The 13,213-nt window shown below is 41.1% G+C and overlaps 1 protein-coding gene across 1 annotated transcript; it reads right to left on the bottom strand.

Moving 5' to 3' along the window:
* Positions 1–428: 428 nt before the first annotated feature.
* Positions 429–12,939, bottom strand: HMGXB4 (HMG-box containing 4). The gene is made up of 10 exons (XM_084268544.1): positions 12,839–12,939; positions 12,151–12,269; positions 10,742–10,817; positions 7,351–8,531; positions 6,083–6,164; positions 5,524–5,588; positions 5,124–5,229; positions 4,406–4,575; positions 3,708–3,830; positions 429–1,780 (listed from the first exon to the last, which is right to left on the bottom strand). The coding sequence occupies exons 1-10, from the start codon at positions 12,867–12,869 to the stop codon at positions 1,736–1,738; spliced, it is 1,998 nt and encodes a 665-aa protein (XP_084124670.1). The 5' UTR covers positions 12,870–12,939; the 3' UTR covers positions 429–1,735.
* Positions 12,940–13,213: the final 274 nt, after the last annotated feature.

The raw sequence follows: 13,213 nt of genomic DNA on the forward strand, positions 1-13,213 counted from the left end.
CCTTCTGCCCCCTCTGTTAACTGGGAAAAACAAACACTGCACTGAGAAAAGCTCTGTAAGACAGAGTGCCTTGCACAGGCACAGCTGTGGACTACATGGTAAAGGGAAACGGGGAGAAAAACCCTCCTGCGCACGTGAGGATGTAATTTAAACACGATTTGGAGCTCAGCCACAACAAGGGACAGCTCACTTTCAGCTGCCCTGAAAAACAGAAGTAAAAAAGTGCACTTCTGTTATTTTAAAACTGTTGTATTACAAGGCTGGAAAGGCAGAGTCAGATTATATATTTCAGCTGTTCTGCCTATCTTCACAAGATCTCCTGTTTCTACAAACACTTAGAACCTTCGTGTTTCCCTGTACAATGCCAATGCTCACTACGGCACATCCAGCAGGTTACTGCAGGAAGCTGGGTGAGGCAAACTTGATTCATACTTTCCATACACTGTTGCTGGAGGAAGGGATATTTTGCTTTTAAGTTATGTATATATATATACACAGAGAGAGAGAAATATACAGGATAAATTAAAATCTGTTACAGATACTGGTAAACATTAAATACATATGATGTGAACACCACATATGCATCCATACAGCCACATAAAAGCCTATGTGAGAATCAAGTGCTCTCCTGTGGCTTTGTCTTCTAGAGAAGCAGAAAACCAAACACCAGTTATGTGGCTAGAAGGTAGAGGAATCAGTCCCATCAACCCACACATGTCTTCCTCAGCTGTAACTGCTTCCAACTGGTCATTAGTCACTGCCTCACAGCAGCACCATGGCTCTTTCAATACTGCTGGTGAAAGGGATGGGGGATCAGCAACCTCAGAAATCAAAGCTGTCTGTTCTCAAAACAGATGCAAGATGAGCAGAAGCAATCCAGGTTTTTCCTATCTGCTTCCACGCTTCTCTCCATCAAAGCAGGCTGACCTGGAAAAATCAGCAGGAGGTCCATTCTCTCAATGCAGTTGGTTGATACATGATGCCAATGACGATTTGGGCGCAAGTCCGCAAGAAAAGATTAAATTCATTGTCACAATCCACCTGACTTCAATCACCAACTACCAGACCAGCCAGCTGATGCAGACTGAAGAGGGTGGGTTGAAAAAAGTGACGGAGAGGCAGAGACTTCAAATCTGCTTTCCCCTCAAGCAGATTTGAAACCACAAAACAGAAATAGGGCTGGTGAAAAGTTCAGTTCTTTCCCTTGGTCCAAAATATCATTTCTACTTGTCCATGGAATATCAGAATACTTTAGGTCAGAAGGGCTATCAGGAGGTCACCCGGTCCATCCCCCTGCCTAAAGTCCCACTAGAACAGACTGTTTTCTCAGGTTTTGAGTATCATCAAGGACGGAGAGTCAAAAACCTCTCTGGGCCACCCGTTTCCATGACCCCTCTCATGGTGATGTTTTCATACTGAGAAGCCCATTCTCTGGCTGCTGCCCCCACTAGAAGATATGAGTTTAAGGCGAGTATCACAAAAGCTTTCTATTCTTCACACAAAATACTTTCAGATTGGAGGACATTTCACCCACCAACCCAAAAGGGTTTTTGTCTCAGCTTAACTTCACAATATTTCATGAAGTAGAAGTCAAATAGTTACAATCCTATGTATATACTATACAAATAAAAAACTTTAAAACCCTACACATGGAGCTCTTTGGGAGTGCCAGCATAGCACATATGTACCCAAGTCAGTTATGCAGAGGTCGAGTACATCCCATGATCCTTTTCCATCAAAGTCCAGGCATGATGTAGGCGATGTTGTCTAGTGTGTTTGACTGGGAAAGGAAAATCAGTATTTTTTAGTGTCAGGTAATGACTCAAAATCCTTAAAAATAACAAGAGATGAGGGTACTAAATATGTTCACTTGTCTTGTAAGTTATCACATAATGAGACAATCACATGATGACAAGTTATCAACATGTCATCATGTGATAACCTATAAGGTAGTAGTCATCAACACCACTGCTAGGCTTAGTAAGTTAACTAAATATAAAGGTAGCCTTAGTATTAGTAAGCACCTGTTAAAAAAATGACAATTCTTGAGGCTCTCCTCAAGTGAACCCCATCTTGGCATTTGAACCAAGAAGCCATATTAGCCATATCACATCAACCACAGGAAAGATCAGTGATGAAAGACTTGAGCAAAGCCATCAAAGTTGTAGCATATAAAAAAAATACTTGACTTTACACTCACGTGGCCTTTCTGAAATACCATAGTTTAGAAGAGAACACCCCCCCCCCTCAAACACACTCACTAATAGGGTGTCAGGTGGGAAAAAGAAGTTCCCTCATTTCCTTTGTGCATTGTACTGGAATTCTGAGAAAGAATCCTTCTCACGCACATCAGAAAACAAGACCCAGCAGCATATTATCTGTATGCTCTCCAAATCCAGTATTTCAGTAAGCTCCAGCCTGTGCCTGGATGGCTGAAGGGCACCTCAGGAAAACCACCTTTTAACTGCTGAAGACAGAGGAACTAGGTCTGTACCAACTGCCATTCTCGCATTAAACAGTGCCACCTCCTGACTGAAATCATGAATTGCATCCTACATGCTACACGAGCAACGACAACTTTATGCGTGTTTTAAAACACCACTGCCCTTGTGCATCTGATAGTAAAAGCCAGAGTAATTTATTAGCACGTCGGAATACTGGTTCTCAGGGGTGAAGGGCAAGTGCCTTAATCCACCTAAAGCTCCACTGCTCCTAATAATAAGTTGTTTAACTTTCCAATATACGCCCCATTAGTTGTGTGGTGTTGGTGCTCTGAATGCACTTGGCAAGCAGGAAGGAAAAAAAGTATAGGATGTTTTTCCACGGCTTAGGATGGGAACACCCAGCTGACTCAGCTTTTGTGTAGACAGCCCATTTGTGGGAGCTCACAGCCTAAGCTGTCAACTTTGTTGTTGCTGTTAACAGCAATTCAGAATGAATCAACGTTTGGGCTGCTTCATTACAACATGCCAATTCATATCCCATTTTTGTTGGTCTGCCTGCTAGATTAGTTTTTAATCTCTTAACTTTTGCAGGCAGTATATCAATTTTCATTCCTCTACTTCTCATGCTTCTCGCTGGAGGTATGGCTCCCATTCCTTTTATGCTGCTGCCATCTTAATCTATGTCCACCTCACGGTACAGATATGCCACAAGCTGTTGCTAAATCAGGGCTCAGTAGAAAATGTAGGTTGAAGTGGAAAAGAACCTGTAGTTGCATTATTCCTTAAAACAGAAACTATTTTTCTTTCTTCAGAGAAGTTTACAACCCCACGTAAATCACACTGGGAATCCTGGGATCGCAAGTTATTTCTTATGCTACTAAATCAAAAATTGATTGTGTGAAGCAGCTACCAGGTGCTTTTATTTTTTTATGGAAAATCAGCACTATCAAAAGTACTGGTACGTGTAAAGGTGCTTTTATGTGATTCAAACAGATTGATTCAGCCACTGAACCAGGACCTACGTGCGCTGCAATCAACGGTACAAATATGAGGTCAGTTCCCGTTGGAAGAATAAAAGTTGCATAATGCCATACAAAAGAAACATCTCTAAGAATTTCAAAAAATATTCCTCTATAAAAGTGTATGACTAAGACAGATTTCTTATTGCACCGGAATTATAATCACATCATAAAACCAATTAATCAAAAAACTCCAGCTCGACCCCACTGAAATGAACAGTGGAAATAACTACAAGTAACTCACCAGAATGTGCTTAGGGCAACCATTCAACTCTGGTAGCTGTGTGGTGAGACACGTTAATGGGCCCAAAGCACAGATGATTGAATCCAGAAGTACTGATAAACTTCCTGAAACAGCCACCATTCCCTAGAAATAACGAAAGAAAAAAATGGATAGGGATGACTAGTGGAAATTAGGGTTTGTTCACAACTGTATTGCTTCTCATGCAGGTACAGTACCTTCACTCTTGAGCTCCTCTAGTCCACTTCCACTATTTACACAGTAACAAAACTAAGCCATGCACTTCACAGAGACTATGGGCTCAAAAAATTCAAGAATTCAGTAGGCAACATAGTGATGTAGGAAAAAAAGTAGGGAAAGTAAGAAGTCAGAACGTAACAGAAACTGGAACGAGACTGCCAAAGACAGCAAGGAAGTACCTGATCGAAGGTGAGCATAGAGAAGACCGAAGAGTTTACTGAACTAAGAACTGCCTTCATGGACCTAGAGTTGCCTGTCTTTGATACCTCCTGTTTACTAAGAACAAGGCTTTCTAGTTCATTGAAAACAAACAAATGCATCACAGAAATACAACACCATCTCTAACTTCTCCTAACAGAAAAGCACTGGCTAAACTTTTAAGTAAAGTAAAATGCCAATGTCCCCAAATCCTGTGTATAGATTACATGACATCACTGTGACATTACTGGCTAGAGACTCACCTCTGTTTCCTGCAGCCTGTGTCCAATGAGGCTCAGGGATTCACCCAGCAACTGTAAGTGTGCAGCTACATCAATAGGATCTGTGTCAGGGACTTTGGCTGGTGAGGAAGGCACCGCCACGGTGCTGGTTGGAGATTTTTTATGAGGGGAAGTTACTCCTGTTGGAGAAGCTGGAAACACTCAAATTAATTCCATATTTTCCTCTCTTATTCATTTTACTTACAGGACTACTTAGTAAAGTTCAAATCTCAAAGGCAAGAAACAGTTAAAATAGTTCTGTGGATCTGGTCCTGTGGTCTTTGAAGTCAAAACTTTCCTTCTAGGTGTGCAAAGGATCTACCTCAGCTGAATGCAAACTGGGAGATTTGGTTTGGGATATTTAGTAACCAGAGATACCAAGCTAAGAACAACCCTTTTTTCCTCTTGCAGCAAGCTAATCCCACTAGAACTTTCCTATTGCCTCTTTTGGTTTACATTTCAATCCCTAAACTTCTAAAAACATTCTACAAATTAAACAAGGGTTTCTTTTTATATTGCTGACATCATTCTCACTCTCACAGAAACATTGTTTTTGAGTAATAAGAGTTAAATGTCAAAGACTTGTAAGAAAGCAAGTAGGGCTGTCAATCATCAAAGGACATTTTTTCCTTATTCCACAGACAACACTATCTTCCCTGTCCAAGAAAGAAGATCACATCAAATAAATTGCAGCAATTACCTTTTATTTTTGGTGCACCATCTGAAGATGATGCCTTTCTCTTCACAGTGGTGGCCTCTGCTTTATTCTGCTTGTGTTGGAGATACTGAGCTTTCTGTTTCCAGATCTGCAGTTACCATGGTATGAAAAGAGAGATTCATAACATTAGGTAATTCTGTTACCTGGTGCCAGGACCTGGAGGCAGAATGATGCTAAATAGCTAACTGGTGAAGCATTACCATGAGAAGAAAATGGACGCTTTTATAATCACAAGGGCAAGGTTTGCATTCTTGCCATCTTCACATACACTGAGGACATCTATAGCATTTTTCAAGGTATGGTAGCAATGCTTCAAGCATGTTCTGACCCAAGCACCTAATTTACAGGAATAATTTTACAAAAACATGTCACACACACTCACCAGTTTATCCTTCTCAGGCAGCTGCTTCCACACTTCTGCCAGTTTTTTACTTAGCTCTCCGAAATCTGGCAGAAGGAAATAACAAAAATGTTTAAAACAAAAATTTAAAACAAATGAAATCACAAAATCACAGAGAGAACACAGGAAATTGCTTCATGCATAGACCTTTAGGACGCATCCCATTCCACAACTGGAACTCTCCACACTGTCCTGAAAATGACCGCGTGTTCCCACTACTGTTTAAAATTTTAAAAAAAGCTGTTACTGGGAATATGGGGTCACACATGTATATACAGCAAAGTGACACACTGAAGGTTACTCTTTAAGCAGAGAGAGCTAGAAATTCCTTTGTCCAGATTCACAGCTTGGTAAAACTTAGTGTAATCAAATCATGAAACCCACTCCTGTCCCCTTTGCCACCTCTTACTCAAAGAAAATTGGCAGATTCTTTGCATTCTGTCAAAATTAAGAGATTGGTATGAAACAGAGATGGTATGTTCTGCTAATTAATCCAGCTGGTATGTAATCAAGAGAAGAGGAGGTTAGATTATTCACTCACCTATTCCAGGGTGCTCAGACACAATAGTTGTACGATATTCCTTACAGAACACTTGATAGGCAGACATGTTTTTCTTCTTTGGCTAGTCAGAAGAAAAGGAAACAAAGAAACAAAGATTTCTAATTATAATGAGAGATACTCAAAATAAGTAAGAATCTAGCATTTATTGAAGACTTAAAGAAAGATGAGGTGCTTAGATCAGGAGCCTAAAAAATGCAGTGCTTTACCTGTTCCAGCTGAAATTACTCTTTATGAAGGCACAGGAACCAGCCTGAACCAGTCTTAGTTACAAAGCTTATCTCACAACAACTATATCAATGCATTTCATTCATAAGTTACAACAACCTGCTATTCTAAATCCAGGATCAACATAGAATTCTGTTAATATATCTCAGTTTTAAAACTTGAAATAATGATAAAAATTTATCTGTCAGACTATTCACAGTACCTATCACAGACCTGTCAAAACAACTCAGTCCTCATCATGATGTTTTGTTCCGTTCCTCACATCCTTACAAAACACTTCACACTGGCAGGAAAACAGTCAGTCTAAGTACACTGACAGCAGAGGCATAAGCGGTTGCTGAGCTATGATCAGAGAAAACATAGCAAATAGAAGAGAATCATGGCTGAACAAATTGGGGCTACATCTGCCCATTTCCTGACACAAAGCAACTTTTGTCTCTATGAAGATACAGAAGCTGCTTTTCCCTATTTATACACTTACAGTTATATCACCTGTAAACTCATTCAAATGCTCGCTACCATTTCTCCTACTCATATTTTGATACACTAACCATGGAAAACTGGGTACAGGGCAAAACTGGGAATGTTATAGACTGTAAGAATTAGAATTGAGTACAGGAGTAAATGGGTAAATATCTTCACTTTTCAGGTTAAAGCTCAATTCCTTTTTACAGAAACTGTGACAATGGACTAGTTCCAAAAGTGGATCTGGAAACAGGTAGAACCTGTTACCTAAAAAATTATGCAGGTCTGGTACTTAACCTGTACCAAGCAAATCAAATATAAACTTTTCAAAGAATGTCTATTTGCTAAAGTCTGCCTGTGCCACAAAATGAGAATGATAAATATTCCTCTTGCTACAAACAGAAACCACAGTTGCTAACACGTTCTTTCAAACATGCTTCAGTGAAAACATCAATCCTGGTATTAGTTATCTGTTTCAATTCAGCATGCCTTTATAATGGAGTGCCTGATTTGTCATTAAGCAGCACTCAATTTCTATTTTCCCTCCATTTTTTTACCTTTTCTCTTTCTCTTTCCTTTTCTCTTTCCTTTTCTTTTTCTCTTTCTTTTTCCTTTTCTCTTTCTTTTTCTCTTTCCTTGTCCTTTTCTCTTTCTTTGTCCTTTTCTCTTTCCTTGTCCTTTTCTCTTTCCTTTTCTTTTTCTCTTTCCTTTTCTCTTTCCTTTTCTTTTTCTCTTTCCTTTTCTCTTTCTTTGTCCTTTTCTCTTTCTTTGTCCTTTTCTCTTTCTTTGTCCTTTTCTCTTTCCTTTTCCCATTTCTCAGCTTTGTCCTTCTCCTTGTCTTCCTTTTTCCTCCTCTTCTCAACTTGACCATCTGAGTGAAAAACAGCAGGAGGAGGAACAACATAGGGGGTGCTGGGAGGAGGTGGTGGTGACACTGTTACTTCTGCCGCAGGACTGTGCCCAGAACTCTTTTTAGACTTAGAGTGCTTCTTCTCCCTGTGTCTCTCCTTGTCTTTTTTTTTCTTACTTTTTTTGGACTTCTTCTTCTTCTTGATTTCTCGGTAGGAGTCATCTATCACTAGCTCTCCGGCCTCCAACTCTCCACCAGAAGAGGAACCAGATTCTGGTGGTGCCTCCACACCTGAAATCTCACACTCGCTCCCATGGCCCTCTGAATAGTGGGAGGTGTCAGCACCAAAACTCTCTGAAGGTGGATGAGAATCTGGAGGTGGTTTGTGCTTCTTCCGGGATGACTTCAGGAGGCTCTGCAGGTCATGACCCAGATGGAATGAGCCTTGCTCATCGCGAGACGATTTTTTTGAAGATTTCTTTGCAGCTGCTGGTGCTGAAGAGTAGGAGAAAGAATCATCATCTGCTGCACTACTTTTCTCTTTTGGTGAAAGAATGAGCTTCATTTTCAAGCCATCAGGTTCACGAAGAGTAAGTGTCTCTGTGTTCACATACAGAGGCTTCATTTTTTTAGATTTGTGGAAGGTGGCATCATCCACAGAATGCTCCCCACTGCTCCCACTCAGCTTCTTCTTGTGGTGCTCCTTTTTGCTTTCGGAATGGCCAGAGGAAGAGTAAGATGATTTTTCAGAGGTCTTCTTTGAAGACTTAGAGCTTGTGGCCAAAGGTGACGAGACAGACTTGAGTAAATCCATGGTTGTATCAGCTGAGGATGGGCTAGAAACTGCTTTCTTCTTCTTCTTTGATGGTAAATCCAAAGTTGAAACACCTGAGAAGGATTAAGAGAAATGTACATCTAGATCACAGAATGACAGAACATGAGGAGTTGGAAGGGACCTTGAAAGATCATTTAGTCCAACTCCCCTGCCAGAGCAGGATCACCTGGACTAAATTGCACAGGAACACACCCAGTTGGGTTTTGAATGTCTCCAGAGGAGGAGACCACAACCTCTCTGGGCAGCCTGTTCCAGTGCTCCGTCACCCTCACAGTGAAAAAGTTTTTCCCTGTGCTCACATGGAACTTCCTATGCTCCAGCTTGCACCCGTTGCCCCTTGTCCTATCACTGGCCATAACTGAGAAGAGCCTGGCTCCATCCTTCTGACTCTTTCCCTTTACATATTTGTAAACATTAATAAGGTCACCCCTCAGTCTCATTTTCTCCAGGCTAAACCGGCCCAAATCCCTCAGCCTGTCCTCATAAGGAAGGTGTTCCACTCCCTTCATCATCTTGGTGGCCCTGCGCTGGAGTCTTCCAAGGAGTTCTATGTCCTTCTTGAACTGAGGGGCCCAGAACTGGATGCAATATTCCAGGTGTGGTCTCACTCACACCCCTTCTAATACACCCCAGGATGCCATTTGCCTCCTTACCCCCGAGGGCACATTGCTGGCTCGTGGTCATCCTGCTGTCCACCAGGACCGCCAGGTCCCTCTCACCTGCACTGCTCTCCAACAGGCCAGTCCCCAACCTATACTGGTACCTGGGGTTGTTCCTCCCCAGATGCAAGACCCTACACTTGCCCTTGTTAAATCTCATTAAACTTCGCCCTGCCCAGCTCTCCAGCCTGTCTAAATCTTGCTGAATGGCAGCACAACCCTCTGGTGTGTCAGCCACTCCTCCCAGTTTTGTGTAGTCAGCAAGCTTGCTGACTGTACACTCTATTCACTCATCCAGGCCATCAATAAATATACGGAATAGTACAGGTCCCAGTACTGACCCCTGAGGGACTCCATTAGATACAGGCCTCCAGCTAGACTCCAGCTAGACTCTGTCCCACTCATCAAAACTTGATGGCTTCTACCCTTCCACCAGCTCTCAATCCACCTCACTACTCGACCTTCCAGACCACACTTCCTCAGTTTAACCACAAGGATGCTGTGGGAGACAGTGTCAGATGCTTTACTGAGGTCAAGGTAGACCACATCTACTGCCCTGCCATCATCTATCCACCTGGTTAGATCCTCATAAAAGGCTATTAGATTAGTGAAACATGACTTCACCTTGGTAAAACCATGTTGACTGCTCCTAACAACCCTCTTATCCTTGATGTGCCCAGAGATAGCACCAAGGGTACATCGATTTCCCTAAAGACAGCATTATGGTAGCCCAAAGAAATGAAGTGGGAATCCTGCAAGATTGAGGAGTATAGCTAAGTGATTTACATCCTGGTTTAAACAATCTCTGCATGGCCTTAGTGGTACAATTCAGGAGCTGTAATGCCTGAGATGGTCAAATAATTTTAGGCAGGAAGACAGAGTAGAAAAGTTCTTGAAAGTTTTGCCAAACTGTGTATTCCACTGTGAAGGAAAAAAAAAAAAAAAAGATTTGTATGGAAATATATCTTATTGAGCCTGAAATTACATCTCAAGTGCAAAGTTATTGTGCCATTTTAGCTAAGACAAATGAATTGAAAATACAAGATTTTTCATTCTGAAGACAGATTTTGATGACATTTCAGCTTGGCTTTTTTTTTTTTCATTGGGCTAAAAATAAATCTTAAACTTGTTAAGCTTTTATGAACAACATTTTCATTTTCTGGCCAGCTTATTAATTGTGAGAATAATGTTTCTGCATTTAATCTGAACCAATAGGCATTTATTTTTCACTCTGATGCATTCCATTTTTATAAATTCAGAGAAAGTAATACTAAGTAAAAATTACAATAGGGAAAAAAAGAAATGCAAACCCCAAAAGAGAAGGCATGTGATAGAAAATTACAACTACTTACTTTAAAGGAGGGTGGAAAAATCTCTACCCCCGAGAATGGCAACTTGTGAAGCCAGACTCTGAAAATATCTTTCCCTAACCTTGTGTTGTCTGGTGCTTATCATCAGGTTTCTGATTACTTGTCCTAAGATAGGTTGATATATGTCCCCCCTCTAACGTGCTAACCACAAAGCTCAATGACAATGGTTTAACAGCATCCTTTCCTAAAAGTCATGATCTGTCAGCCCCCTTCCCTGCCTCATTAGTATCTTACCTCTGTGGCAGAACTCATCGGAGGAGTGCTTTCTCTTCTTTTTGTGAGATTCTGTCCCTGGAAAAAGCTCACTGTCCTAGAATAAGAAGAAAAATGTTGCTGACAAACGAGAGGTAAATAATATGAGGTTCATGTGAACTACTGACATGGATAATACTTTGTAGGAGGTATCAAGAGTTATTTGCCCTACTGTGACATCAAGGAGCCCTAGGTATGAACCAAGATCATTATTCTAGATGCTGAAACAAGCAAAGGAAACATACTCTGTCCTCAAGAGCCCAGGTAAGAGGCAAAAAGCATGGTTCAAATAGGTGGGAGAATACAAAAAAGGTGTTAGTTGGGATTGGTTTCAGCACATCAGCAACCTAACAGGCATCAAGCTTTCTGTAGGCACTGTGGCACAACAGGGCTACAAGGAAACTGAAAGACAGATCTCTATAGGGAGCTGTCCACAAATGAGAGGAGCAGTATACAAGAAAACTTGAAAAAGCACACTTTAAAGTGTTAAGGAATGGGCAGTGAAAGCCAGCACTTGGACATCAGCTGATAAGCTGATAAGAGAGACATCTACCTCTTAATAAAGCTAAGAAATAACTAAGCATGCATAGGCTGTCAAGCCTTGAAAATCAATGTGAGCAGTTCATCTTTAATATGCTGAAGAAGATAAGAGAAGTGAAAGGAGGTACAGAAAGGTGACAATTAAAATGATGGGCCAAAAATCGACCGTAATATGTCATGTCACCCAATTAATTATTTGTCTCTTGACCAACTGATGGTCAGGAAATGAAACTCCTCTACATAATTCCACCCACATAGTAAAGAAGATTTTAATTTTAAACTAGAACTGATTTTTCAGATTAAAAAAAACAACAAACATACAGAACAGCAAAACAAATTAAAACCAATCACAAGATAGTCACCTTTGAGCTAACAGGAGAAATTTTAGCTCAAAGAGGAAAGTTTTGAAGAAACTTAAGTTGTCACTACATGATTTCAGAGTTAAGGCCCCAAAGAGGTGAATAGGGCAAGTTCATACCTCACAAGAGCTATCGTTTCAGGTTGTCTGCAGAATCAGGAAGACAACAGTGCATCAGTTAATTATCTTCATCCTTTGATGGCTATTTATACAGCCATATTTTTTTTTTTTTGTGTAAAATGTTATTCATACTAACTGTCCTCTGACTCACAAGGTTGTACATCAAAACTAGAACAGATGTTCTGAGGCCAATTGTAATTGGGATTGATCCCCTCCTTTTCCCCAGGAAAGTTACTGAGCAATACAGGACAGCTCTTGTCTGTCTTCTACATGCATTTCTACATAAAAAAAGAAGAAACCCATCCAACCCGTTCCATTGCTGTCTTTACACATATCCTTAGACCTTCAACCTTCTCCCTGAGGGCTTCCTGACCTGAGTTGCTATCTGGTCTTCCTCTTGCAGCAGGTCCTTGTAAGAAGACTTTTTCTCTCGGTGTGATCTGCCACTTGCCAGCCCCAGGCCTTCAACACTTCGGTCGGTCTCTAGGAACTCTATAATTTACATGAAATGGGAAAAAAGGAAAAAAAAATAAACACCCCATTAAAGGAGTGACAGACATGTGGACTATGTACAAAATAAGAAAACAGTGAACATGGGCACAGAGTGATGCACAAAACCCAGCAAGCATGGGGGCCTCGAAGACAGTAGTCTGTACTCTCTGGCCACAGGCACGAGACTCAGTGCTCTAATGCTGTAACACAGTCACTCAAGATTTCATTTCTAATCCTTGTAAATTTCTTCCTAAAGGCAACTGCACCTAGAAATGTTATCATGACTAAACACATCCTTATCCCTGGTCTCCCGTTCCACTGGCCTGGCAGAGAGAAGAAAGGCTGCAATGGCAGAGTATACCAACCATTCCTCTCAATTTCTAATCCCAGTACTTTAACCTGGAAGTCAAGGGACCCTCCAGCAACTTGGCCATCTTAAATTTAGGGGCTCCACTGCATACTAGCTTCCTTTCCCACTCTTGACTTCATGGCCTGGAGAGAGTACCCTTTTTTTTTCTTTCTTTCTTTTTATTTTGGCAACTCCCTCTGAGATTAGGAAGCAGTCATACCTTCTTTGTTCTTGGAGTCATCATAAGCCATGGTGGTGCTTCCAGAGCCTGAGAATGTGTTGCCACGTCTGGGCTCCTTCCCCCGCTCCCATCTACAGGAAAAGGTCTGAGAAACAGAGAATGACAATAACTCTCCCATAAAGAAAAATCATGATGTAAAATCGGAAACTTCCTCTGAACCAAGTGAAGAGTCTTTGGAAGACAGTGGGAAAGGAAGGGAAAGGACTTTCTGGTTGGTTCATGCTCACCCCTTAAGCTTGACAGATTGGGGTTTTTTTAATTAAACTGAAGGTTGTTGTTCTATTATTTTAAACATCTAAACGACCGCCTCTTCCTTGTAAAGTCTACAAAATACTGCAGTAATTTGTTTACAAA

The sequence above is a fragment of the Gallinula chloropus genome, assembly GCF_964237585.1.
Source record: "Gallinula chloropus genome assembly, chromosome: 1".
In the NCBI taxonomy this organism is placed as follows: Eukaryota; Metazoa; Chordata; class Aves; order Gruiformes; family Rallidae; genus Gallinula; species Gallinula chloropus.

What these genes read in the sequence shown, in the direction of transcription:
- HMGXB4 (XM_084268544.1), bottom strand. Translation starts at nt 12,869, where the DNA reads ATGGCTTATGATGACTCCAAGAACAAAGAAG. An exon ending in CGATGAGTTCTGCCACAGAG is followed by an intron (nt 8,532 to 10,741) that starts GTAAGATACTAA and finishes AATCCTTCTCAG; the next exon opens with GTGTTTCAACTTTGGATTTA. An exon ending in TGCCTGAGAAGGATAAACTG is followed by an intron (nt 5,230 to 5,523) that starts GTGAGTGTGTGT and finishes TGGTAACTGCAG; the next exon opens with ATCTGGAAACAGAAAGCTCA.